The 26,975-nt window shown below is 47.3% G+C and overlaps 1 protein-coding gene across 1 annotated transcript; it reads left to right on the forward strand.

Annotated features, from left to right (window-relative positions):
• Positions 1 to 2,484: 2,484 nt before the first annotated feature.
• LOC308569471 (uncharacterized protein) lies at positions 2,485 to 26,713 on the forward strand. The gene is made up of 12 exons (XM_081163393.1): positions 2,485 to 2,555; positions 3,486 to 3,993; positions 4,194 to 4,275; positions 4,784 to 4,866; positions 4,995 to 5,121; positions 7,651 to 8,570; positions 10,623 to 11,008; positions 17,178 to 17,676; positions 17,876 to 17,951; positions 18,184 to 18,266; positions 19,796 to 19,922; positions 21,819 to 26,713. Exons 2-12 carry the CDS (start codon positions 3,577 to 3,579, stop codon positions 23,375 to 23,377), a joined length of 4,359 nt encoding a protein of 1,452 aa, XP_081019519.1. The 5' UTR covers positions 2,485 to 2,555; positions 3,486 to 3,576; the 3' UTR covers positions 23,378 to 26,713.
• Positions 26,714 to 26,975: the final 262 nt, after the last annotated feature.

Raw genomic sequence — 26,975 nt, forward strand, 5'->3', positions numbered from 1 at the left:
TCTGAGTTTTAGATAAAGAAGTTTTTTATGTTTGTTAGTTTTACTGTGGTTTCATGAATTTTTAGAAATAATAAAAATAATGGTAATGGCATTATAGGTCAAAACTGACACTTTGAATTGGGTGTGGAAGCTAATTGGCAGCCAGTTCAGTTGGGCTAGGATTATTAATGCCCGTCAAAATAGGTCGTAAACACTGTAATAAGTAGAGGTCCGTCTACTCAGGACAGCCAGAACTGGGCAGAAGACAAAAGGGATTCCTTCCTTCTGATCTCTTGGAGGCTTCCTGAGAGCCCAGGGGGATGAGCCAGACTCACCTGGCCCAGAAGCAGGAAGAGGCCATGCCATCCAAACTGGGAGCAGTGGGGGGTTGATTCCGGGCCGTGTCTAGCCCTCCTAGAAGGGAAGTCACCCCGCCAATTGTGATGGCAACTGAAGGGATTTCTGTGAGATGAATCTGCCTGTTTGCTCCTGCCTTTTGGTGCTTTTGGTCAAGGAAGGAATTTAGAAGTGTGGTTGACTGAGTACAATTTTCACACCAGCCTGATTTTGGGGGGGGGGGTTTCTAACCCTGGGGTCCTCAAGAGTTGCTCTCCCTCCTACCCCAGGAAAGAGCCCCCATCACCTTGGAGTGGCCCCATGTGCCCAGGCCATGAGACCATTTCAGGTCTCCGGTGTCCAGCATTGCCCTGGCAACCTCGCCCTCAGTGAGGAAGAGCACCCCCAAATCCTCTTCCTGGGTCTCAGATAGCTTCACGGAGAGCTGATTTACACTCTGCTGCTAAAACATCCTGCCATTTGTTCCACTTTCAGGTCAGGTAAGGAGAGATGCAATGTAGCGTAAGAGGGGGGAGATTCACAAATGCAGAACACTCAGAAACCGTGCCTAATACATTCTAAAAGGTTAATGGCAGTTAAAGTGGAGCATTATTGAGACAGCAAAGTCTCCTTCCTTGCTTCCCTCTTGGCCACCAGGAAGGCTCCATGATGAACCCTCACCAGTCTTGCTTGCATTCGACCATAATTTTCCTCCCCTCCAGCCATCTCCCAGCTTGTTTCCTCGCCCTAACCAGGTCTAACTCTGCACTGCAGAAGAAGCCTTTTCTTTTCTCGGCCCTCCATCTTCCTTATTTATTTATTGCGTGAGTCAGGTTTCCCTTTTCACTGTTTGTGTATTTTTATGTCTGTCTACATGCAGCCAGTCCTCAGGGCACCCCCAGGGAGGAGGAACGGGGCCTTGAGGGCATGGGGTCAATGGAGCTCGTTCTTTCGGGGCTCACTTGTGGGGCGATGGCTGTGCCGGTGGGCAGGCTGTCCCACTTGGCTCTGTCGGAGTGGGCGCCAATAATTCAAGCTACAGCCATCGTCTTCTGTTGTGAGGCTGAGTTCCAACACTCCAATGTTCTTCAGTTGGAAGGAAAGTTTTCCTCACCATCCACCACTCCTTCATCCGACATGGTTTTCGCCAGACTTTGACACATGTACACCCGTTCAGACATGCAGCCTCTAAGGCGTCCAAATGATCTTCTGAGACTGACCAGAAAGCCTTGCTGATAACTCTTGGAAGTCTCCCCACCCAAGGAATCCAAGCCCTGCTGGGAAGGGAGGGAACCTTGGGAGGGATGGGGGTGAAAGAGGCAGGCCCCCCCCAGTGCTGAGAGTTATTGGGGACCCTCTTCCCACCATCTGTAATTCCCCGAGGTCCCTGGCAAAAAGGACAGATTATTAAAGCGCGCTTGGAGGGTGTCTCCTAGCAGCTCTCAGCATCCTTAAGAAACTACAGATCCCAGGATTCTTAGGTAGGAGGAAGCCAATGCTCTCTAAAGTGGGATGATCCTGCTTTGCAGATGCCGCGCATATGGGGACCTGGGAGTGTGTGTTGTCTTTTTCCTTCCTTTTTGGAATTCTGGCTTATTGGGTTTTATAAACAAGGCTCACAGGAGGAATAAAGGATACAAATAAATAGACCGAGAGTTCTCGTCATCTGTGCATCACAAAAACCACACAATAAGTTCTTGGGAATGTCTACAACACCTGGATCATTATTAGTGTACGAGTTCTGGGTTCATGAATTGGTTTAATCAAAACCAGAAAAGGGGGAAAGGGGAGAGAGCAGAGTTAACAGGTAAGAGTCCACATTGCCTGGCCGAGCGCCGAGTCAGGAAGGGGTTTCCCCCAAATCGCCCCCTGCTCCCCGTTTCCATGGCATGACCCCTTCCCCTCCAGGGCCAGCTGAGTCCGGCTCTCAGGAAGCCTCCAAAGGATGGCAAGGGAGCCCTTCTGTCCTCTGCCCCCTCCCGCAAAGGAAACCTCTCTGGGCGGGGCTGCTCCCCATTCATCATTTCTAGATGGGGGGGGGCTGAGCTCGGGGCGCTCCGCTTTGCAAGGGTTGCAGGGAACTGAGCTGGATTCCTAGAGAGTAGAGGAAGGAAGGAAGGAGGGGGTGGGACCAGGCCCTCCCCCCCCAGCAAGGCCCCCCCTCCCTCACGTCATTTCCTGCAAGCGGGGGAGGTTTCGCCTGCCTCCCGCCCCGTCCAGGTGGCGCCTCCCGGGATGCGGTGAGCCTCCTCTCCCCCCCCCCCCGGGAGAAAGGGGTCCCAGGGCTGCAGCGGGGGGGTGCATGGAGGGGGGGTCAGGGAGAGGAGGGTCCTGCCCCCTCCTTCCTCTGCAGAGCCCGGGAGGGGGCGAGCTGGTCTCCCTGGGGATGCTGGGATGCAGGCAGGCCAAGAAGCCCCTTTCAGGTGAGGGAAAGAGGGGCAGAGATGGCAGCCAGCTCCCCTTCCCAGACCTCGGGGTCCTTGCCACTCCCGGAATGCCCCAGGAGGAGTTGGGGGCCTGGAAACACCTGTCTCTGGGGCCAGGGGGGCCTCGGTGGGGAGGGTATGCCCCAGCCTAGGAACTCCCACCAGGATGCCCTTTCTGGGGCCGCCCTGCCCCCCTCTGCCAGCCTCCCCACCCCAGAGGGTCTGGAGGGAAGGAGGCGCTTCTTCAGATTTGTGGGGGGTCTAAGTGAACCCTCAGGGGAGCCCCTTCAATAGAATGGACAACCATTGCAGCTCTTTTAAAACTGCTTACAGACTCAGACTTCAGGTTACAGACTCCGCTAACCCAGAAAGAGTACCTCGGGTTAAGAACTTTGCTTCAGGATGAGAACAGAAATCGTGCTCCCGCAGTGCGGCAGCAGCAGGAGGCCCCATTAGCTAAAGTGGTGCTTCAGGTTAAGAACAGTTTCAGGAGGTCCGGAACGAATTAAGTACTTAACCCGAGGTACCACCGTATTGGGATGCTGGTGATATACTGTACTACGATGTTGAAAACCAGGCATCGTCCGGCCCTAAAAAAGATGCCAGACTCATTAGAAAAGGTACTTGATGATGCCGTCAATATTATTTTTTAAAAAACACCTTGAACTTTGAATTATAGGATTTTAATAAAATAAGAATGATAATAATATCAATTATATAACAGAAAGACATATTCCTTTGTAGGATTTACTAACCGCTTTAATAAGGACAGACAGAACTTAGAAGAAGGCCAAGGAGTTCCTTCCGATTTCTTGGAGGCTTCCTGAGAACACAGATGGATGAGCAAGACTCAGCCGGCCCTGAAGCAGGAAGGGGTCATGCCATCAACACTGGGAGCAGTGAGGGATTCTGGGAAAGCTCCGTGAAGAAGATCCTGGGTGAGGAGGACACCCTCCACTCTGATATGAAGAGCCAGCAGTTCAGGCAGTTCTGCTACCAGGAGGCCAAAGGACCCCGAGAAGTTTGCAGCCAACTCCACCACCTTTGCTATCAGTGGCTGAAGCCGGAAAGGCACACGAAAGCTGAGATGCTGGATCTTGTGATCTTGGAGCAGTTCCTGGCTGTCCTTCCGCCAGAGATGGAGAGCTGGGTGCGGGAATGTGGAGCAGAGACCAGTTCCCAGGCGGTGGCCCTGGCCGAAGGATTCCTCCTGAGTCAGGCAGAGGAGAGGAAGCAGGCACAGAGAAAGCAGGTGAGAGAGACTTTCCTCTGGATATTCCCAAGGGGCTCAGAACATGAGAGAGAGTATCCCAAAATTCTCTCTTAATCCTCCAATCTTATTTGGAAAGCCTCCAAGGAATGATATTGGGTCCCCCTAAAGCTTTTGCCTCTCCCAGTCCTTTTCTAATGTTTCTCTCCATTCTCTGCTTCCAATCCCTTTTGCCCTTTCAGGGAAAGATTATCTTTGCAGAAATGGGTCTGGATTCCTCTGAGGCAGAGAAGACTCCGTTGGTCAGGAGAGAGAGGCCGCTGGGTAAGGAGGAAGGAACTTTTTCTCCCTTTGGTTGCATTTTATGGATTTAGGAACTAATCTGTGGGTTCTTTTCATCTTTTGGGGGAAGACACTTGGGGCCAAGAGAAGTCCCTCTGCCTGGTTCTCTGTAGCTTTACTCCTCGCAGTGAGGGAACTGCCAGAAGGCCCTTGGAGCTGGACCTCAGTGTCCGGGCTGAACGATTGGTGTGGAGACGCTCCTTCAGGTCTACTGGGCTGAGGCTGTTTAGGGCTTCAAAGGTCAATACCAACATGTTGAATTGTGCTTGGAAACATACTAGGAGCCAGTGTAGGTCTTTCAGGACCAGTGTTATATGGTCCCAGCAGCTGCTCCCAGTCACCAGTCTGGTAGCCTCCTTCTGGCTTAGTTTGTGAGTCACCTTCAGAGGTACCCGCGCATAGAGCGCACCATCTGTAGTTAGAGGTGCACTGATTCACCTCTAAGAAAAGCATGTGCTAATGGCCTGCCACCTCTCTTTGCCTCTCACAGGTGACAGAATGATGCTGCCAAGACCTCTTCTTCCATCTTTGCATGAAGGCAGAGGAGAAACATCAGCTCTGGAACCAGATCAGGTAGGGAGAAGGACCATTGTGGGCAAAGAGGCTATGAGATGGGGCAGCTAGGCAGAAAACAACAGAGCAATGTGTAGTAGATAATCTGTATATTGTCTAAGAAGGGGACCTTTCACTTTTTATTTTAGGGTCTGCTGTGCTTTGAAGATGTAGCTGTTCATTTCACAGATGAGGAATGGTCGTTGCTGGATCCTGACCAGAGAGCTCTGCATAAGGAAGTCATGGAGGAGAATTGTGGGATCATGAACTCTCTCAGTAAGGCTTCCTGTTGGATCATGATGTCTGTTTTGGAATTAAAGATCCCTTGGGAAGAATCTGGGAGAGGAGGAGACTTAGTCAGTTGTGGGAAGGCAGGGCCTTCAGTCCCCACAACTGGCTCGTAGGGGCCAGACCCAGAGGGAAGTATTGCTGTGCTCACTAGACCTGACACTTCTGAGCAGCCTGTTGCTTCTCATAAGGAGTTAACTTCACTTACTCCGTGTGATTTATTGCTGCCCCACTCCTGACACTCAGTTTCTCATACATATGTTCATTTTTATTATATTTAATATGATATTTATTGAAAATTTTTGAAATTACAAAGGAAAAACAAAGCAGAAAACAAAAAAAATAGAAAAAACAAAGAAAAAAGAAACCACCTCAAACCATACAGAATCAAAAAACAAAAATACACCGCTAACAAACAAAAATACATCCCTCATTCTCAAGTCCTCAACTCTCATTACCTTCTTTCTTCGACCTCCTCCTCCCTTTTTTTGTATCCTGATTAATAATTATGCAGCAAATCCTTTCCATATTTCATAATATTCTGTCATTACGTTACCTTAATCTATTTTCATCTTATCTTGTAGAAACCTTAAAAACTTAAAACTTAAATCTTATTTTTACCGACTTCTCACAACCATAATATTCTTGCCTAATTCTTTAAACTTTTTTACTAAAGCCAAATAATTTTGTTCCAACATTTTTCTAACATTCATCAATTTTATAAAACAATCCTGATAATAAAAAAAGAAATAAAAACAATCCAATCTTCACCCAGCGTCCCTTCCTCCTGGTCCCGGGTTTTGTCAGTCCTTTTTATCCCATCCATCTAGCGCATTAACCTGGCAACCTTATATCCGAGGCCCTTAAATCTCTTCCATGTCCCTTCCGCAGCTCTTCTTCATATTCTCCTTTCACTCGTGGGAACTCCAGCTTGGTGATGTTTTTGGCCCTCTTCAGCGGATCAGCCCCTTTTCCATAGTCCAGGCTCAACTCCATGTGGTATTTAGGAAGATGTTTCAGAATCCCTCCGAAATTAAGAGCCCCCACAGCTCCAAACATTTCACGGCCCATTGCCAGACTCGGAAAGTCCAAACATCCTTGCATAGGGGGGTCTATCCAACCCCCCATTTCCAAACCAGTCCAAACTTTATCTTTCCAAATCTGGCTTTTTCCAAGTTCATTTGTCAAATCCAAAAGCTCTTGTTCCTGCAAGGCTGCAGCTCCCTCCATCTCTGGCGCCCAAGATTCAGCAACATCCTCTTCTCTCCTCTGCTCTGTCAGGACACACTCCTGATCTAATTCCTGGGTGGGCTCCACATAGTTTCCCATTGCCTGTTCAAAAATTCTGGCCGCATTAGTCATCAAATCCATCTTCTCACTTAACTGTTCCAGTAGGGCACTTGTTTTCCAGAGAGCACACAACAGAGCCTCTGAATACATTGTCCTACAAGGTCACAAGTCCATTCCCACGATTGTAATCTGACAGCTGCAAGATCCCTGGAGTTAGTTACAGTTTCACAATCTCCCTCTAGGGGGGAGCTTCTATTTGTTCTTGCAACAAAGTATCTTTTTTGAGATATTTTGTCGATATTTGTTCCTTTAAAGTGCGAAAGGAAACAATGGAATCACTATGTTTCTCTTCCTTTAGCTATCTGTCAAAAACATTTGTCTCTGGTCAGTGAGCTTCAAAACGTCAGTCCTGACACCCCGCTCCAGGATCAGGACGGTGGAAAGTTACTTTAATTTAAACTCACTTCTGCAGGTTTAAACAGTCCAAAAAAGATCCCCCTTCTTCTCCTGCTGCCGAAGGGGGGTTCAACAATTTTAAATGATGAAAGCCAATCCTTTAACAGCGATTTTCTGAGCTCTAGTTTACGTTGTCTTTGCTTTACTCTGTCTACAAAGAAACGGAAGGCTGACTTCCTGTTTAGACCTTCCCGTTTCAGTACCAAATTAAAATAAATTTTTAAGTCCAATTCCTTTCTTCTCGCAAGTCCTTGTTTAAAGTCCGATTGTTCAAAGTTTAAGTACTCACGGGTGCTTATTTTAGAAGCCAAATAGTCCCAGGAAAAAGGCAGCGCACTCCGGCAACGGCTATGCGGCTTCACTCCACGGAAAAAGCAGTTGACTCACAGCACCGTGCCACTTCCCCCTCTTCACTTTGGAGCCCGTTAGTGGGTTCCTTTGCGGGTTGGGGGGGCACTAAGGGTGCCCGCCGAGTCCCATGGTCACAGGCTTCATCCGCCTGTGATTTTTAGCTGGGTCCCCGCTTCGACGTAGCGGAAAAGACCCGTTTCACACAGAGCTAGTCCCTCCAGTTCAGAGGGAGTCCGTCATTGCCGATAGCGCCTCCATATGTTCATTAATGCCTGTCAACAAAAGCTGTGAAGCCTGTTGTAAGGCTTACTTTTAATTCACTTCAGTTCTTCCCGTGTCCCAAGCATTAATTAGCAAAGATCAATAACTGAGCGCTGCGTTTCTCCCTGAGGCTGTGATCTGTTTCTTTCTTTGTTGCAGATGCTGATGAATCAGAGATTAAGAACCAGGGAGACCATGACCATGTCTACACCATGGAGAAGCCATGTAAATATTCTGAGTGTAGAGAGAACTTCAGTCAAAGCTCCCATTCCATTTCCCTCCGAAGAAATCCATTGGGGAAGAAATCCTATCAATGCTTGGAGTGTGCGAAGAGCTTCAGTCGGAAAGAGAGTCTCACTTCCCATCAAAGAATTCATACATGGGGGAAACCATATCAGTGCATGGAATGTGAGAAGAGTTTCAGTCGGAAGTTCAATCTCACAGTCCATCAAATAAGTCATACAGGGGAGAAACCGTATCAGTGCTTGGAATGTGCAAAGAGCTTTACCCAGAAAAAGGATTTCACTTCCCATCAGAGAATTCATACAGGGGAGAAACCATTTCAGTGCTTTGAATGTGGAAAGAGTTTCACCTGGAAGAAAAGTCTCACTTCCCATCAAAGAATTCATACAGAGGAGAAACCATATCAGTGTTTGGAATGTGGGAAGGGGTTCTGTCGGAGTGCCCATCTCACAACCCATCAAATAAGTCATACAGGGGAGAAACCGTATCAGTGCTTGGAATGTGGGAAGAGCTTCAGTCGGAAGTTCAATCTCACAGTCCATGAAAGAATTCATACAGGAGAGAAACCATATCAGTGCATGGAATGTGAACAGAGTTTCACCTGGAAGGAAGGTCTTACTTCCCATCAAAGGATTCATACAGGGGAGAAACCGTATCAGTGCTTGGAATGTGGAAAGAGCTTCACCCGGAAGTTCTATCTCATAGTCCATGAAAGAATTCATACAGGAGAGAAACCATATCAATGCTTGGAATGTGGACAGAGCTTCGGTCAGAAGACCAGTCTGATAGGCCATCAAAGATGTCACAGTGTGGAGAAACCAGACAATGGCTGTATATGAATTTAATTTTCAGAGACTTTGATTAATATGTTCAACGCGGACCCTGAGTTTCACTTCTGAAGGCCTTCTGCCAGTTCCCTGATTGTGGGAAGTGAGGTTACATGGAACAAGGCAGGGGGCCTTTTTGATAGTGTCACCCGCCTTGTGGAACTTCCCTCTTGTTAGATGTTAAGAAAATAAATGACTATCTGACTTTTAGATAAGGAAGACAATTTCATGAATTGTTAGAAATAATAATAATAATAATGGTAATGGCATTATAGGTCAAAACTGGCACTTTGAATTGGGTGTGGAAGCTAATTGGCAGCCAGTTCAGTTGGGCCAGGATCATTAATGCCCGTCAAAATAGGTCGTAAACACTGTAATAAGTAGAGGTCCGTCTACTCAGGACAGCCAGAACTGGGCAGAAGACAAAAGGGATTCCTTCCTTCCTTCCGATCTCTTGGAGGCTTCCTGAGAGCCCAGGGGGATGAGCAAGACTCCGCTGGCCCAGAAGCAGGAAGAGGCCATGCCATCCAAACTGGGAGCAGTGGGGGGTTGATTCCAGGCCGTGTCTAGCCCTCCTAGAAGGGAAGTGACCCCGCCAAATGTGATGGCAACCGAAGGGACTTCTGTGAGATGAATCTGCCTGTTTGCTCCTGCCTTTTGGTGCTTTTGGTCAAGGAAGGAATTTAGAACTGTGGTTGACTGAGTACAATTTTCACACCAGGCTGAGGGGGTGTGTGTTTCTAATCCTGGGGTCCTTAAGAGCTGCTCTCCCTCCTACCCCAGGAAATAGCCCCCATCACCTTGGAGTGGCCCCATGTGCCCAGGCCATGAGACCATTTCAGGTCTCAGGTGTCCAGCATTGCCCTGGCAACCTCGCCCTCAGTGAGGAAGAGCACCCCCAAATCCTCTTCTTAGGATTCTAAAGTGGGTTGATCCTGCTTTGCAGATGCCTCGCATATGGGGATCTGGGAGGGCGTGTTGTCTTTTGATGTTAATAGTAATAATAAAAATTTTTATTTATATCCCGCCCTCCCCAGCTGAAGCCGGGCTCAGGGCGGCTAACAACAGTTGCCATCAAAACTGGGAGCCGTGGGGAATTCTGGGAAAGCTCTGTGCAGAAGATCCTTGGTGAGAAGGACATTCTCTGCTCAGATGTGCAGAGCCAGTGGTTCAGGCAGTTCTGCTACCAGGAGGACAAAGGAGACCAAGAAGACTATAGCCATCTCCACCACCTTTACCATCAGTAAAGTACCTTCAAACCTACATCTAATGTGGAAAGATCTGTAGCCTGAGCAAAGACTCTTGACAATGGGTAGTCAAACTAAGGCCTGGGGGCCGGATTTGGCCCAATCGCCTTTTAAATCTGGTCCGAGGGAATCAGTGTTTTTACACAAGTAGAATGTGTGCTTTTATTTAAAATGCATCTCAGGGTTATTTGTGGGGCATAGGAATTCTTCATTTCTTCCCCAAAAATATAGTCCGGCTCCTACAAGGTCTGAGGTACACTGGACCAGCTGAAAAAAATTGCTGACCCCTGCTTTTGACCAAAGGACTCCTGCTGGAGAGGAACTATTTACATTCATTGCGTGAGAAATTGGCTTGTGTTCAACCGAGTGCTGTAGGGGTCACCAACTGGGCACATACAGGTGCCATGGCACCTACTAATCTTTCCCAGGTGCTCCTGTGCAGGTACCCCAGACACTGGTAATTCTACCCCCTCCTCTTGTACTGTTCTTTATGTTAGATTCGGTAAACAGAGACATCCATAGACAAATACTCATTGCATTGCGAACAGCAAATGGTTGAACCTTGCCATTAAGCTCAGAGGCTCCCTTGACCAACCTCCTTGTTTTCTGCTGCTCCCCTGGGAGATGCGTGGTGAAAACTTGTGTTGTTTCGTCATTTATCGTTCTTGCCTGTCATCTTTTAAGACTTAAATTTGAATCAGGAGAGCACTGAAAAGGCTTTTAAGAATCATGAGCCATTCACTGCCCTGCTAAATGCTGTTTTTTGTATGATGGGGGAAATTTAAAGCATGGGCTTGAAAGGAAGGGGGAGTAGATCGCAATGTCTAGCCGTGGGGGGAGGGCGCGGGTTGTGCTTTCCCTCCCCCTGCCAGCTTTCCCTCTTGCTTTTTTGCCAAGGGAGGGAGCAGCTCCGAGCCCAGCCAGGAGGGTACCCCGAAATACGCAGCGCACGGGGCTCCTCCTGGGCGCCTGCTTGGCAGAGGGGAAGGGCGAGCTTGGGGCGCTTGGCTTCGCCAGGGGGACACGGAACGGAACCGGATTCCTAGAGAGGACAGAAAGAAAGGTGGGGGGGGGACCAGGTCCTCCCGATCCAAAGCCCCTCCCTCCCCCCTCCCTAGTCACTTCCTGCAAGCGGGGCGTGGCTGTTTGGTGTGTCTCCTTTGCAAGCTTCGCTGCCTGGGGGGCTCCTGCTGCAATCTGGTGAGTCTCCCCTCTCTCTCCTCCCTTTGGGCTGCAGGCGAGGGTGCAGGGGGGGCCGTGTTCAGATCATGCGTGCCCCCCAGGGTCCTGCGCCCCCTCCTTGCTCCCTGCAAACCCGGGGGGGGGGAGGGCGGGTCGTTTTGCAGGAGGGCTGCAAGCCTGGTTCTTCCTTCATAGCAAAGGCTGCTCACCGCTTTGTGGGGAAACCATGGCTTTCATCCCCCCAGACTCGAGTTTGCTGCAATAGCCGAGGAGTCTCCTGGGGGTCCAGAGCCCAGTCTCGTCCTCTTGAGTTTCAGTCCGTCAGGCTGGAGGATGCGGACTGAGTGCTGGGATCCGTCTTAGCCCCTCTTGGAGGATGAGAAAGAGCAGGGAGGGGGGGCTGGCTGGGCCAGGGAGGGGTCAGTGCCTCCCTGCCGGAGTGGGGGCTCCCTTCCTGCTTGGAGGAGGCGGGGTGAATCCACTCCTTAAGAAACCTTCCCTGGATTCAGAGATCCTAACTAACTCCCAGCCAGTGGCTAAGCTCCCTTTCCTCAGCAAGCTTCTTGAGTAAGTGGTCGCTGACCAGATCCAGGCACTTTTGGAAGAAACTGATTTTCTGCATCCATTTCAGTGACCCCGATACAAGTGAACCCTCCCTTGTCCTCCAGTTAGAAGGAAAGCTTTCACCACCACCCGTTCATCAGGCAGGGGTCTTATCCAGACTGCTGGCTGACCCATTCAGACATGCAGCCTTGACCCATTCAGACATGCAGCCTCTCAGGTGTCCAAATGATCTTCTGAGACTGACCAGAAAGCCCTGAACAGAGAACCACCAGAGGTATCCCCACCCAAGGAATCCAAGACCTGCTGGGAAGGGAGGGAACCTTGGGAGGGATGGGGGCATAGCTGTCAACTTACAGATTTGAAAATAAGGGACCAGCAGCCTTGGAAATAAGGGACCAGCAGCCAAAATAAGGGACCTGCAGCCTCACCTGTTCTAGACACTCCAGTCTTCCTGTCTTCCTGCAGTCTGGTCAAATTCATGCTGGTAGCTTCGAGAACACTGTCCAACGGGTGAGGATTTGCTGAACTAAAAATTTGAAAGTGGAATGCAGAAAGGGGAGATATGAGGAGGTTGGGGAAGTAAGTTTTAAGAAAAGAAGGATTTGAAATTATACTTGTTTTTTCTTAATAAAAAAATTTCTTCCAGTAGCACCTTAAAGACCAACTAAGTTAGTTCTTGGTATGAGCTTTCGTGTGCATGCACACTTCTTCAGATACCACACTTCTTCTTGTTTGTGTTTGTTTGCATTGTTGTGTTTGATTATAAAATTTGTGAAACTTTAATAAATATTTTATATATTAAAAAAGAGAACACTGTTCAACCAACTTTGTAACCAGAGGTTCAATGAATAGAATCTGAATCACATGCACCACAAGGCCTATGCAGCCTCAACTTAAGATGGCTCCCCGGGCTGGCTTTGCACTGCAAAGTTTGCAGCAGCACGTGCAACAAAATGCAGTCCAGCTTCCAAACCCCCCCTCAGCTTGCATTAACTAGCCACACACACACAGCCTCCCCCCCCCGCCACGAAATCGCCAGTCACCCACCATTTTAGTCAACCAGCTCCTTTCTTTCCTCCCATAAGTCAATCGAAGGAGCCTCCAAAACAAATTCAAAAGCCCCCCCCCCAGATCTTCTTTCCTTTTCCCCCACCATGTTCCAGACAAACCTTTTCGCCGGCAAGGGCGAGTGGGCCGTCGATGACGTATCCATCCGACTCCGATCCGAGCACTCAGCATAGGTATGTTCAACTTCTGAGCCCCTCTGAGCCAAAGGCAGAAGCCCAGCCAGCAGCCAAACGAAGCCTCAAGGAAAACCACCGTCACCTCTCGGCTGGGAAGTGCTGAGCAAAGGCGAGTCCCCAGGCAACGCAGCCGATTTGATCAGCACAAGGCATGCAAGCTCCACCCCCCAGTCGTTCTTAGACTTCTTATTGGGTGAGCAACACAGCCAAGCAACACAGTTGGAGCATCCCTCCTCCCTGGCCGGCAGGAAGGGAGGGAGAGGAGCTGCTTCCTTTGAAATTTAAGGGACATCATTTAAGGGACATCCATCAATAAGGGACAGCAGCGGGATATGGCGCTGGAATAAGGGACTGTCCCTCCAAATAAGGGGTGCTTGACAGCTATGGGTGGGGGTGAAAGAGGCAGCCCCCCCAGTGCTGAGAGTTACTGGGAGACCCTCTTCCCACCAGCTGTAATTCCTGAGTTCCCTGGCAAGGAGGACGGTTGCCTAGCCACTCCAAGGGAACCTCTCCTGGCAGCGCTCAGCACCCTTTACAAATGTTTCTCTGGATTCTATGGTCTCATCCTGCTATGCAGATGCAGCACTGGGGGGGGGGGGGCTTGTGAGTGTATGTTGTCTTTTTGGAATAAGTTTTAATTGAGTTTTATAATAACAATCATGGGAATAATGAAGGATACAAAGAAATTGACCGAGTCTCCTCTTGTCATTTGTATATCACAAAAATGGCACAATAAGTTTATGGGAATATCTACAACATATAGTTCATTATTAGAGGTCAGACAGTGTCTGAGTTCTTGGTTTATGATAGAAATGGTTCTACAATAGGAGGTAAAAGGCTTAACTTGGTTTCTGTACCTTCCCTCTCATTCGTTTACCTAGTTATGACCGGGGTTACAGTTACTTTTAATGCAGTGCAGCTTCCTTCTCTGCCTCATACTTTGGTTCCTGAGCGAGGGGCATTTTTCGTCCGCCCTCCTCTCTCTTAGCCACCCTGAGGGATTTCCCACAGACCCAGGGGATCCTCTCAGCCCTTGTTCTTGGTTTGGGGGGGTCTCCTTTTCCTAGCAGATCTCTCCCCTCCTGACTGGAAGGAGACCCTGCTTTAGTCCGTCTTCCCACAGCTCCTCGCTCTCCTGCCTCCTCAGACTCAGACCTCCAGATTAAATCCTGCCAGACCCTCCACTGGGTCATATTCCTATCTAAGTTGCTGCGCGAGGCTCCTTCGCCTCAGAAAAACCCTCTCCCAATCCCCATCTCCCCTCTCAGATCAGAGCCAGTTCTCCCTCAGACAGAACCTCTCCGAATAATAATAATAATAATAATAATAATAATAATAATAAAAAAATCCCCCCCTCCCCTCTCAGATCAGGCTCTGTCAAACTCTCTCCCTCCTCGGATTTTCCCTCCAAAAGGGCTGGCGGCCAATCAGAAAGGGGGAGAGGCTCCCGCCCCCTGCTGGAGCCTCGGAGGCACTGCAGCCCCACCCTCTGCTCTGGCTCTGAGGGAAAATACCTCCTGGGAGCATGTGGGTTTAAACAGAAGGAGAAAACTAGGAATAAGAAAGGATACAAAGAAATCGACTGAGTCTTCTCTTGTCATTTGTATATCACAGAAAATGCACAATATGTTTATGGCAATATCTACAACATATGGTTCCTTATTAGTGTTCTGTGTCTGAGGAATAGGTTTAAACAAAACCAGAAAAAGGGGGAGCAGCTGAAGAGGGGGGCTTACAGACACAGTAGGAATGTGAGGCCTTCTGTACAGTGGTGCCCCGCAAGACGAATGCCTCGCAAGATGGAAAACTCGCTAGACGAAAGGGTTTTGCGGTTTTTGAGCTGCTTCGCAAGACGAATTTCCCTATGGGCTTGCTTCGCAAGACGAAAAACGAAAACGTCTTGCAAGTTTGTTTCCTTTTTCTTAACACCGTTAATACAGTTGCGACTTGACTTCATGGAGCAACTCATAGAACGCGGTGTGGTAGCCTTTTTTGAGGTTTTTGAAGACTTTGGTGATTTTTGAAGTTTTTCCAAAACTTCTTTTAAACTTTAAAAACTTTTTTTTGGGTGGGGGTTGGATTTTGGGTTGGGGTGTTTGGAATTCAAGGACTTGGTGTTGGGGAGGGGTTTGCAAGAATCTGGAAGCTTGTGTGGTTTTTTTCTGCATTTTTATGATTTTCTGTGACCATTGGGCCACTCTGCTGTTTAAAAATAAATAAATCTGGATTTGAATTTCTGTGTGGTGGGCGGCTGGGGGAACAGTTGGGGAGGGGGTTCTTCAGCAAGAAGCAAAGAGTGGAAGAGGAACCTTCTTCAAGTTGTCCCCCAGAGTCTTAGAAAATGTACTGTACACTTTGTTAATTTTTAAATGTTTGTCTGTCATGTTTAGAAACTTAATTTATTGTTCCTTCAATTTTTGAAATGCTCTTTACAGTATGTGTGACCTTAAAGAGCACTTAATAAACTCTTGTTGTACCAAATTTGGCTTTGTTTGGACTTTTTTTGACCATAGGAACACATTAATTGAATTTCAATGCATTCCTATGGGATTTCGTGCTTTGCAAGATGAAAAATTCGCTAGACGAAAAAACTCGCAGAATGAATTAATTTCGTCTTGCGAGGCACCACTGCACTTGCTTTTTAGCACTGTTCTTTGGCCCTCAGACCTAAGAAAAAGGGACCCCACCCCAGTAGTGTGTCTTGAGAACATTGGAGAATCCAAATGCTAGAAACTGAGGCAGAAGCAGGAAAGAATTGGGCCCTGAATTGGGGGAGGGAGGGAGAGCAACCCTAGAGTCCTTCAATGGCTGCGCTCGTTTCTCTCTGGTCGGGGACAGAGGGTGGCGCTTGGGGGGGAACTGTCATCCCGCCACTCCTTGGTGTGTGGAGTGCCCCAGGGTGCGATACTCTCCCCGATTCTTTTTAACATCTTTATGCGCCCCCTCGCCCAGCTTGTCCGGAGTTTCGGGCTGGGCTGCCATCAGTAGGCTGATGACACCCAACTCTATCTGTTAATGGATGGCCATGCCGACTCGGCCCCAGACACACTGATCAGATGCTTGGAAGCTGTGGCTGGATGGTTACGTGGGAGCCGGTTGAAGTTAAATCCTTCGAAGACAGAGGTCCTCTGGCTGGGACGGGACGATATGGGATTGAGGGGGCAACTCCCATCTCTTGCGGGGGTGCAATTAGTGCCAGCACCGTCCGTTAAGATTTTGGGTGTAATCTTCGATACCTCCCTGTCCATGGAGGCGCAGATTGCAGCTATAACAAAGGCGGCATTTTTTCATCTCCGCCAAGCTAAGCAGTTGGCTCCTTACCTCTCTCGCCCTGATCTCGCCACTGTGATCCACGCGACGGTCACCTCCAGACTGGATTATTGTAACTCGCTCTACGTGGGGCTGCCCCTGAGACTGACCCAGAAACTCCAGCGGGTGCAAAATGCCGCAGCGAGACTCCTTACGGGGTCTTCGCTGCGGGATCACATTCATCCGGTGCTATACCAGCTGCACTGGCTCCCGGTGGAGTACAGGATCAGGTTTAAGGTGCTGGTTTTAACCTTCAAAGCCCTATACGGCCTAGGACCCTCGTATCTACGGGACCGCCTCTCCTGGTATGCCCCACAGAGGAACTTACGGTCTTCAAATAAAAACATCTTGAAGGTCCCAGGCCTCAGAGAGGTTAGGCTGGCCTCAACTAGAGCCAGGGCTTTTTCGGCTGCGGCTCCAACCTGGTGGAACGCTCTGTCACAAGAGACAAGGGCCCTCCAGGACTTGACATCTTTCCGCAGGGCCTGCAAGACAGAGCTGTTCCGCCAGGCCTTTGGTCAGGGCGCAGCCTGACTCCCTCCTTTGGCAATCTTTACAATACTTTAGTTTATGGTTGCCATCAATTTTGATTTTAATTAATTCTTTGATGTTTTTATAATGTTGCACTATTTTAGTGTTGTTAGCCGCCCTGAGCCCGGCTTCGGCTGGGGAGGGCGGGATATAAATAAAATTTATTATTATTATTATTATTAGAGGACCCCAAAGTTTGCAGGTTGGCTGGCTTCTGTCTCTTCTCAGGAGACAATGGAAGAGAGTTCTTTGGGGAGGAAGTCAAAGGGCAGGAAGGGGGCAGAACCTGCTGTGGCTGAAGAGGGTTTCATCCAACAGAAATTTCCAAGGTTTCCTGCAGATTTTGTATAGTAACTTTTCTTCTAGAAGGACTAGATGCTGACTTCTCCTTCTCCTTTTTTGAAGGCAGTTCAGAGTCTGGGCTGTAGTCCAGCCCAGCCCTGGTTCTTGACAAGACTAATCCACGCTTGCTCAGAGAACTTTGTCATTCCTGTGGCCATGTATCAGTTTCATAACAGAACAATGTATTTGCTTTGTAGGATTTGCACACACTTAGGACAGACTGAACGCGGCAGAAGAACAAGGGCTTTCTTCTGCTCTCTTGGAGGCTTCCTGAGAGCCCAGATGGATGAGCAAGACTCAGCTGGCCCTGAAGCAGGAAGAGGCCATGCCATCAACACTGGGAGCAGTGAAGGATTCTGGGAAAACTCTGTGCAGAAGATCCTGGGTGAGGAGGACACCTTCAGCTCAGATGCGCAGAGAAAAAAGTTCAGGCAGTTCTGCTACCAGGAGGCCAAAGGGCCTCGAGAGGTTTGCAGCCGATTCCACCACCTTGACCGTCGGTGGCTGAAGCCAGAAAGGCACACGAAAGCTGAGATGCTGGACCTGGTGATCTTGGAGCAGTTCTTGGCTGTCCTTCCACCGGAGATGGAGAGCTGGGTGAGGGAATGTGGAGCGGAGACCAGTTCCCAGGCGGTGGCCCTGGCCGAAGGTTTCCTCCTGAGTCAGGCAGAGGAGAGGAAGCAGGCAGAGCAGCAGGTGAGAGAGCAGGTGAGAGAGACTGTCCTCTGGATACTCTCAGGCTCTGAACATGAGAGAGAGTATCCTGAAACTCCCCAACCTTTTTTGGAAAGCACCTAAGGAATGATATCTGATACCCTAAAGTGCATCTCCCATTCCTTTTCTATTCTTTCTCTCCATTCTCTGTTTTCAATCCTTGTTGCTTTTTCATGAAAAGGATCTGTTTGCAGAAATGGACCCGTATTCCACTGAGGAAGAGAATACTCCATTGGACACGAAAGAAAGACCACTGGGTAAGGAGGAAGGAGCTTTTTCTCCATTTCGTCACATTCTGTGAATTTTGAAACTAACCTGTGGGTTCTTTTCATCTTTTGGGGAAGGACACTTGGGGCCAGGAGCTCAAATGTCAAAATTCATTCAGTAGGTGAGACTTTTTCTGAGGCCCATCTGTAGTTAGAGATGTACTGCTTCACTGCTAAGAAAAGCATACACTAATGGCCGGCCACTTACTTCTGCCTCTCACAGGTAACAGAATGATGCCAGGAAGACCTCCCCATCCATCTTTGCATGGTGGCAGAGGAGAAACAGCAGCTCTGGAGCCAGATCAGGTAGGGAGAATGAAGGATTTTTGGGAAAGAGGTTTAGAGATGGGGCACCAAGGGCTCTCTCTCCTCCTGTTCTTGACTTCTATCAAAATTGTCCTTAACAAAGGCTGTAAAGGCCATTCCAGAAGGTTTATGTACTGAGGATTATGAACAACCACCTCACGTTCACCAGCTTTCTGAATGATGCTAGTATTACCGTATTTTTTGCTCTATAAGACGCACCAGACCACAAGACGCACCTAGTTTTTGGAGGAGGAAAACAAGAAAAAAAATATTCTGAATCTCAGAAGCCAGAACAGCCAGAGGGATCGCTGCGCAGTGAAAGCAGCAATCCCTCTTGCTGTTCTGGCTTCTGGGATAGCTGTGCAGCCTGCATTCGCTCCATAAGACGCACACACATTTCCCCTTACTTTTTAGGAGGGAAAAAGTGAGTCTTATAGAGCAAAAAATACGGTATTTATCAGTTGTTGCAATTTTATTTATCAATTTAACATTTAATGCGAAGATAAGCTTCTAAACAATTGACAAACCATTAAACCATGGCCAGAATTCACCTCACGAGTCCCATCAGTTGCATTATAGGGCTTCCCCCCTCCTTGTGGCCCCCTGCACCCCTGAAGTTGGCTTTAATGGAACACTCCTGCAGGCCCCATGACCACCTCCGGCAACTGGAAGAGCTACGCAGCATTCCCGGAAAGGGGTCCTGGTGTTGTGGGACTCACAGCTGCTCTCTTGTGAGCACCCTGTCTAGCAGAGTAAAAGTAGCGCAGACGGAAGAGAGGAGGTATCTGGGCATACCTACTTTATTTCTACTAATTACAGATTAAAGAACATACCAAACACGTATGAGAGGAGCAGCCCTCATACAGACATCCTGTCTTGTCGCAAGACAGAGCAGAAAGAAAAGGTACAATAGTACCAGAGATGAAAGTCACACAGACAGACTTCCTTTTTCACAGAACAGAAAGTAAACAATAGAATCAGATGATCCTTGCAATGGGAGGAGTGAAATACTAATATCCTCCCCCATTTCATGATAACCATTGCAATATCTAGTACATCAGCAATCTATGTACATATACATCCAGTTGTTCTCTGTTAACAACTTTAGACAACAAATCAGCAGGAATTTCCTTCCCTGCCATGTAGGACACATTTATGAGTCCTCTCTGGATACAATCCCTTGCATGACATAGCTTGATCTGCAAGTACTTGGTTCTTTAGGGCATGGTGAATGTTTCCCCGCTCCAGAACAGTAGACGGGGAGAGGAAAGGGTGGAATGCTTGAGCAGAGAGAATGATCTGAAGAACACCAGATGAAGTTCCATCCATTTACACAAAGATGAATACCCATCATTAAAATACACAATAAAACAATTGTGTATTTTAAAATGTGCATCCATAATTAAAATGTACAGCAAAACAATCCCATTAAAACAAAACAGCAATGAACAGGCAGAAAGCAGCAGAGCACTCTGTTGTAGATAATCTGTTGGCCGTCTAAGAGGAAGACTTTTCTCGTCTTCTTTTAGGGTCCAGTGTGCTTTGAAGATGTAGCTGTTCGTTTCACAGATGAGGAGTGGGCTTTTCTGGATCCCGACCAGAAAGCTCTGCATAAGGAAGTCATGGAGGAGAATTGTGGGATCATGAACTCTCTCAGTAAGGCTCCCTGTTGGATCATGATGTGTTTTGAAATTCAATACGTATCTATATATGATGGACCTCCAATATTTTGATGGAGCTCAACAGCACCACCTACAGCATCTGCGATTCTGACACCCTCACAGTGAACCCTGAATGAAGGGCTATCTACTCTTTTGTCTCTGAATATTCTTCCTCCGGTTTTGCCTTTTAAAACCATGGTTGGGCTGGTCTGAACTATCTGGGCCTTCAGGGATGTTATGGAAATTGAAGAAACTTCTGTCACGTTTTCTGTTTCTGTTTGTGCTTCTGTCAGTTTTTCATTGACAAAAGAGCTGACTGACATTGGTAGGGTGTGAATTCCATGATTCAGCAGAACAAAATCTTTTCCGGAATAGAACAGGGCTTTTCAAATCCCACTGTCATGGACTGGCTGGATGTAGAGGAATGGTGGGAGGAACCAGGTGGGAAACCCCCAAGGGAATAAGGCCCAGAGCCCGGGGAGTGGTGGTTGTCAGAGGGAAAGGAGGAAGAGATTGGGAGGAGGAGGTGTTGGAAGCTGAGGAAGTAACAGGTTTTAGTGAGCAGGGGGAGTCTATGGCAGAGAGGAGTCCGGAAGTAGAAGCTGAAGAAGAGGGAGGCCAAGAGGCACAGACAAGTCAGGCTGGTGATGAAGCCAGGGTGTCTAGCCCTCCTGCTGTGATAAGCTCCCTTACCCCCCTCGTCTCTCTGAACTAGAAGAGGTAAGAAGAAGAAGGAGCAGAGACAGTTGTGCTGGTGGAAGGGAAGGACCCATGAGAAGAGGAGGCTTAGTCAGTTAGGGGAAGGCAGGGACTTGAAGCTGTCACGACTTCCTCATAGTGGCATAGTCTACTGGGAATTGTTTCTGTGCTCACTGGGACTGACACTACTGAGCAGCCTGTTTGTTCTCATTAAAAGGTAACTTCATTTATTCCATGTTATTTATTACTGATCCGTTCCTGACACTCAGGTCCGATTAACGCCTGTCGACAAAAGCAGTGAAGCCGGTTGTAAGACCTTACATTTAATTCCCTTCTGTTCTTCCTCTTTCCCAAGCATTAATTAGCATTGTTCAATAACCGAGGGTTGCTGTCAGAGCTGCTTCCAGATCCTAGCTCACAGAGGATCACGCTAGCCAGCGATCATTAAGTAAAAGTCTTTATTGAGTTACAGTTTCCATTCTCAAGCTGCTGCGTGCAACTCTACGTCTAGCGGTTAGATCGGCGAAGCTCCGTCTGAGTCTCCGCCCCTTGTGCACCAACTTAATATCCTAGCCCTGCTCCACCTTTTCCGCCTGACTGTTCTCCTCTGGGTCCCTCTGCCCCCCGGGGTCTCTTCCTTCCGGGATTCTTCTGACGCCGACCCCCCGGAACCCCCTGTCTCCTTGCGCCGGGCTTTAGGACCCGGCTCCCTTTCCTGGCTGCCTACTGCGTCACTTTCCTGTGCATTTGAACTTGGCGCGCGCGCCCAACCTTCCACTTTCCGTCTGACCGTTTCTTCGCTCCCCGACGGAGGTGTGGCCACTCCTGACTCGTGCCCTCCCCCCTGTTGTGAGCTGCCAGCGCTTGATCCCTGGCGCCCTTCCTCTTCCCTGCTCTCTGGCGGTGACGCTGGTCCCGATTTCCAACTGCTCTCCTCTGAGTCCCCTCTGGCTCTATCTTCCTGGGGTGTCCCCCTATGCTCCCCTCTTCCCCTGGCCACTGGTGCTCCTTTCTGTGAATCTTCTGATTCACTGGAAAGACTCGGAGATCTCGGGTCGTCGTCATCACTCATCTTTTCTTCTGCCTCCTCCCCTTCGCTCTCTGTTTCCTCCCTTGCCCTTGCCTCTGCTCCTGAACCCCTGACAGTTGCATTTCTTCCTGAGTCTGTAATCTGTTTCTCTCTTTGTTGCAGGTGGTAATGAATTGGAAATTAAAAACGAGGGAAACCATGACAATGTCTACACCATGGAGAAGCGATGTAAATATACAGAGTGTAAAGGGAACTTTAGTCAAAGCTCCCATTCCACTTCCCTTCAAATAAATCCCTTTGGGAAGAAATCCTCTCAGTGCTTAGAATGTGGAAAGAGCTTCACGCAGAAAGAAAGTCTCATGACCCATCAAAGAATTCATACAGGGGAGAAACCATATAAGTGCCTTGAATGTGGAAAGAGCTTTGCCTGGAAGGAAAGTCTCACCACTCATCAAAGAATTCATACAGGGGAGAAACCATATCAGTGCATGGAATGTGGTAAGAACTTCGCCTGGAAGGAAAGTCTCACTTCCCATCAAAGAATTCATACGGGGGAGAAACCATATCAGTGCTTGGAATGTGGAAAGAGCTTCGCCTGGAAGGAAAGTCTCACCACTCATCAAAGAATTCATACGGGGGAGAAACCATATCAATGTTTGGAATGTGGGAAGAGTTTCAGTCAGAGTGCCCATCTCACCACCCATCAAAGAAGTCATAAAGGGGAGAAACCATACCAGTGTTTGGAATGTGGGAAAAACTTTACCCAGAAAAAGAGTCTCAGTTCTCATATAAAAATTCATAAAGGGGAGAAACCATATCAGTGCTTGGAATGTGGAAAGAGCTTCAGTCGGAAAGAAAGTCTCACTTCCCATCAGAGAATTCATACAGGGGAGAAACCATATCAGTGTTTGGAATGTGGAAAGAGCTACAATCAGAGATCTAATTTTAAGTCGCATCAAAGAATTCATACAGGGGTGAAACCATTTCAGTGCTTGGAATGTGGGAAGAACTTTAGTCAGAGTGCTATCCTTAAGACACATCAAAGAGTTCATACAGGGGAGAAGCCATTTCAGTGTTTGGAATGCGGAAAGAACTTCAGTCAGAAATTAACTCTTAGTTTCCATCAAAGAATTCATACAGGGGAGAAACCATATCAGTGCTTAGAATGTGGAAAGAGCTTTAGTCAGAGGACCAATCTCACAGCCCATCAAAGAATTCATACAGGAGAGAAACCATATCATTGCCTGGAATGTGGAAAGAGCTTTACCCAGAAGGAAAGTCTCACGAACCATCAAAGAATTCATACGGGGGAGAAACCATATCAGTGTTTGGAATGTGGAAAGAGCTTCACCCAGAGATTAACTCTCACTTTCCATCAAAGAATTCACACAGGTGAAAAGCCATATCAGTGCTTAGAATGTGGAAAGAGCTTTAGTCAGAAGCCCCATCTCACAGCCCATCAAAGAATTCATACAGGTGAGAAACCATATCAGTGCTTGGAATGTGGAAAAAGCTTTACCCGGAAGGAAAGTCTCACTCCCCATCAAAGAATTCATACAGGGGAAAAACCATATCAGTGTTTGGAATGTGGAAAGAGCTTCACCTGGAAGGAAACTCTAACTTCGCATCTGAGAATGCATACCAGTAGTGGTAGCAGTAGTCATTTTATTACTGTCAGTGACCAGTGTCAAGATAAAAACACCAATTACAAAATTGAATAGTTTAGAACAAAGTTGAGTAGAACAAAATAAAATAGTATAAAATCACATACACATAAAAAGTTGTTCTAGTTTGTCATTTTTCTGTCAGAAAGAAGTTCATTCCGAAATGGACACTCTAATCAACAGGTTTACAGAGACACTCAGAAAGGAGATTGACTTGATAAGTCACAAGACATCAATAAAACCTTTTCTACCCAACTCATTGAGAGCCAAAGATAAGGTTCAGGAAATGAGCTCTAAATCACAAGAGTTTACAAGGCAGAAGCTTGAAGTGGAATGAAAGAACAACATCATTTAGTGCTTCTATTGAATAAGGTTAGCCTTACTACCGTATTTTTCTATGTATAAGACCATATTTTTTCCTAAATTTTTCAAGTTTAAAATAAGGGGTCATCTTATACACGGATAGTGCATAGTGCATTTTCTTAATTTTGGCTTAAAAAAATAGGGGTCGTCTTAAACATGGGGTTTCCTTACACATGGAAAAATACAGTATATTCTGGGTCAACTGGCCAAGAGACATATGAGGACTTTATCAGGGGATCAAGTGGTCATATAGACTTAATCAACGTCGATCCTTCAAACTACTACAATCAAGCTCAGAGAGTATTACTATCCTTTAGGACCCCCAAAATTCCCTCACTGCTACATCGCACAAAGCCTATATTGATTTCCAAAGGAATTTTCCCAGTATGAGTCTTTTAACAACCTGATTTTATCACCGCTAATTCTTCACTTTAAAGAGGCCAGATCCCAGAAATATAAAAGGACTCTAAAGAGGAGAACATAAAGGAGCTTAAACAAATCGTCTCAAAAAGATTTGATCAGCTGTTGGGAACCAGAGGATCCAATTAAGAATAAATATGCCCTAGAGGAGAATTTGATCGTCCCACTTAAAGATTGCATACCAGGAGAATCATAGAAACACAGTGGGAAGGGGCTACAGGGGCCATCTAGTCCAACCCACTGCAGTGCTGGAGTTTCAACTAAAGCATGCATGGCAGATGGCTTCTGGTGCTGCTCTGCCTTAATGGAGGCAGCTCCCACGACAGCGGGAGATTGTTATTGAAGTAAAAATAAGGATGATTGAGGGTAATTATCCTTGCAAATTCCCCCCAGGGGCGGGGGGAACAGGCTCCACTCACAGTTCGTCTATGTACATAGCTCTTGCTATGGAATGCGGGAGGCAGGGAGTGCAAAAGAACTTTGCCTGCCAATGACCCTCCTATGCCGCCATTAGGAAGCAGAGGTTCTCCTGTTAATTACAGTTTAATTTGGACTACAGTACAGGTGCGTGCGAGAAGAGATGTAATCATAAACTGTGCAATTGAATCAGCTGCAAGGTTGCTAAGGTCTGAACCTGAAAGAAGACTTCAATCAGTGTAAACGACGGTGTGGGGAGAGGGGAGTCTATGGTCTTTAAATAAAGTTTCATTTTTTACAGATATGATTTGGCAACCCTCCCTGAAATGCTAGTTCAATTATGTATGTATAGGTGAAGCTGGATTGCAGTTATGGAGTATAATACCAAGTGGAACTGTGTGTGTTATAAAGAAAGAAGGAAAAAGGAAAGCTCTATTCAGCAGAAGGTTTATGATGGAAATTTAGAGCTGACTTTCCTATTCTCTATTATTTGTGGACCGAATGCTAAAAAGACTTGGAATTTAATTTAATTGGAAATATATTTGCTTATTTTTGGCTGAATGGAGAGATGAAAGGAATCTGTGGACTTGCCAAGGAAAGTTCATTACTGAGCTATTTGAAGTTTGTCAGATCACTCTCCCTCCCAGGCTGAGAGAAAAAAGGCGAAACAGGATATTTACTGGAACTGTGTAATTTTTACAGCTGCTGTCAAAGTTGCAAAACAGTGAATCACGGGACGGAGAAATGGAGATTTTTCCGTCCCGTGATTCACTGTTCTGCAACTTTGACAGCAGCTGCAAAAATTACACTGTTCCTTCTGAAACCACAATGGGATATTAGCTCCTCCCAAGGCCTGATGGAGAGCAGCAACGGCTGGGGAAAGATAGATGTAATATTTTACAAGGACAGGAAGGAACACGGACAGAATAACTTACACACACAGGAGGACATAGTTGGAATGCTTCACTTACAGCTTTATAAATAATTTGATATTAACACGAATGGATGTTGTTAATATTGCAGTTGTTGTAGAAGGGATTGTTATTTCAACTGGGCTGTAATTGAGATGAATAAGATTTTAGAATGCAGAAATAAAGTAAATCATCAAACCATCAATTCTAGTATGCGGGAGGTCACCTAAATGATATAATTTGGCATTTGAATGATTGGGATAAGTAATTGTATTATAATTTGGCATTGTTATAATGAGGCTTTCATTGAATTAGTGTAATTGAAAACTAATAAACATTATTGTAAAAAAAAAAAAGAAGCATGCATGACAGATAGTCATCCAACCTCTTGCTTAAAAACCTGCAAGGAAGGAGAGTCCACCATCAGAATATTCTGCCTGATGTTTAGTACGAACCTTCTTCCTTGTAACTGGAAGCCATTGATTTGGATCCTACCCTCTGCAGCAGTAGAAAACAAGCTTGCTCCATCTTCCATGTGGCCCTTGATCATCTTGGTCACATGTTCTAGCTTGCCAATATCCTTCTTAAATTGTAGTGCCCAAAGCTGGACACAGAACTCTAGGGGAGTCTGACCAAGATAGATTAGAGCATGACTATTCCCTCAATCCGGGGACAATGCTTCTGCTGATGCAGCCTAGAATAGGATTAGCTATTTTTGCTGCTGCATCACACTGCTGAAGAAAAGTGAGAGTGGATGAATGAAAAGCCTTGTGAGTAGTACATGGATGTTCTGTCCATGGGAAATTGATGACCGCACCAGCAAGAGGACTTCCATAGCGCCCAGATCCTCAGCTATCAGGATGGAGTGGTGAGGCAGAATCAGCACCATGGAGAGGGACAAAGGAGTCTGCTTCAAGACCACAGCTTGCAACCCTGCAGCAGAGGCAGAGCAGTTATCTCAGCCGTGGCCTGGAGTTACCCATGAATCTGGTTTGCTATTGGCTGACTTGAGGCCCCACCCCCTGAATGCCACACCTGGGCAGTTAAAGGACCGTTCCTCCTCTGCAACCACTGGCTTCCTCTTGGTCCCTAAAGTGGGTGATACTGCCCCATGAAGGGTTTTTTTCCTGGGGGGCACTAAGAAGCAAAGGTGTGGCAGTGTACACAACTCTCAGACTCTGAAGAACTTCCATTGCATAATCAAGTTCATTGGTTTTGTGTTGTACTAATTAAACTATGTGCATTTGATTTTGAGTAAATATGCAGCTGTTACTGTTTAGAATTTATTGTGTTATTATCTTCCTTAGTGTGTTGTGCAAACAGCTCTTCTGAATAATGCTTTTATATGGTAGGGGGCACTGGGGAGGCCTGGGGGGCAGTGGCCGAAAAATGTTTGGTGACCTAGGATCTGGAGTTTCAGGCTCAGGATTTCTCCCCAGAGTCCCTCAGTCCTCTGAGGAGCCTGTGGACCAGTGGATTGAGGTGGCAGTGGTGTCTTCCTGGGCTTCAAGGAAGGAGATATAGGCTCCAGAGACTCTGGCTTC

The sequence above is a fragment of the Podarcis bocagei genome (assembly GCF_964188305.1).
Source record: "Podarcis bocagei genome assembly, chromosome: 12".
Classification (NCBI taxonomy): domain Eukaryota; kingdom Metazoa; phylum Chordata; class Lepidosauria; order Squamata; family Lacertidae; genus Podarcis; species Podarcis bocagei.

Bases quoted from the DNA above. Each gene is read 5' to 3' on its own strand.
- LOC308569471 (XM_081163393.1), top strand. From the start codon at position 3,577: ATGGATGAGCAAGACTCAGCCGGCCCTGAAGCAGGAAGGGGTCATGCC. The intron at 4,867-4,994 runs GTAGGGAGAAGG...TTTTTATTTTAG, and splicing joins CAGCTCTGGAACCAGATCAG to GGTCTGCTGTGCTTTGAAGA. The intron at 19,923-21,818 runs GTAAGGCTCCCT...TCTTTGTTGCAG, and splicing joins TGGGATCATGAACTCTCTCA to GTGGTAATGAATTGGAAATT.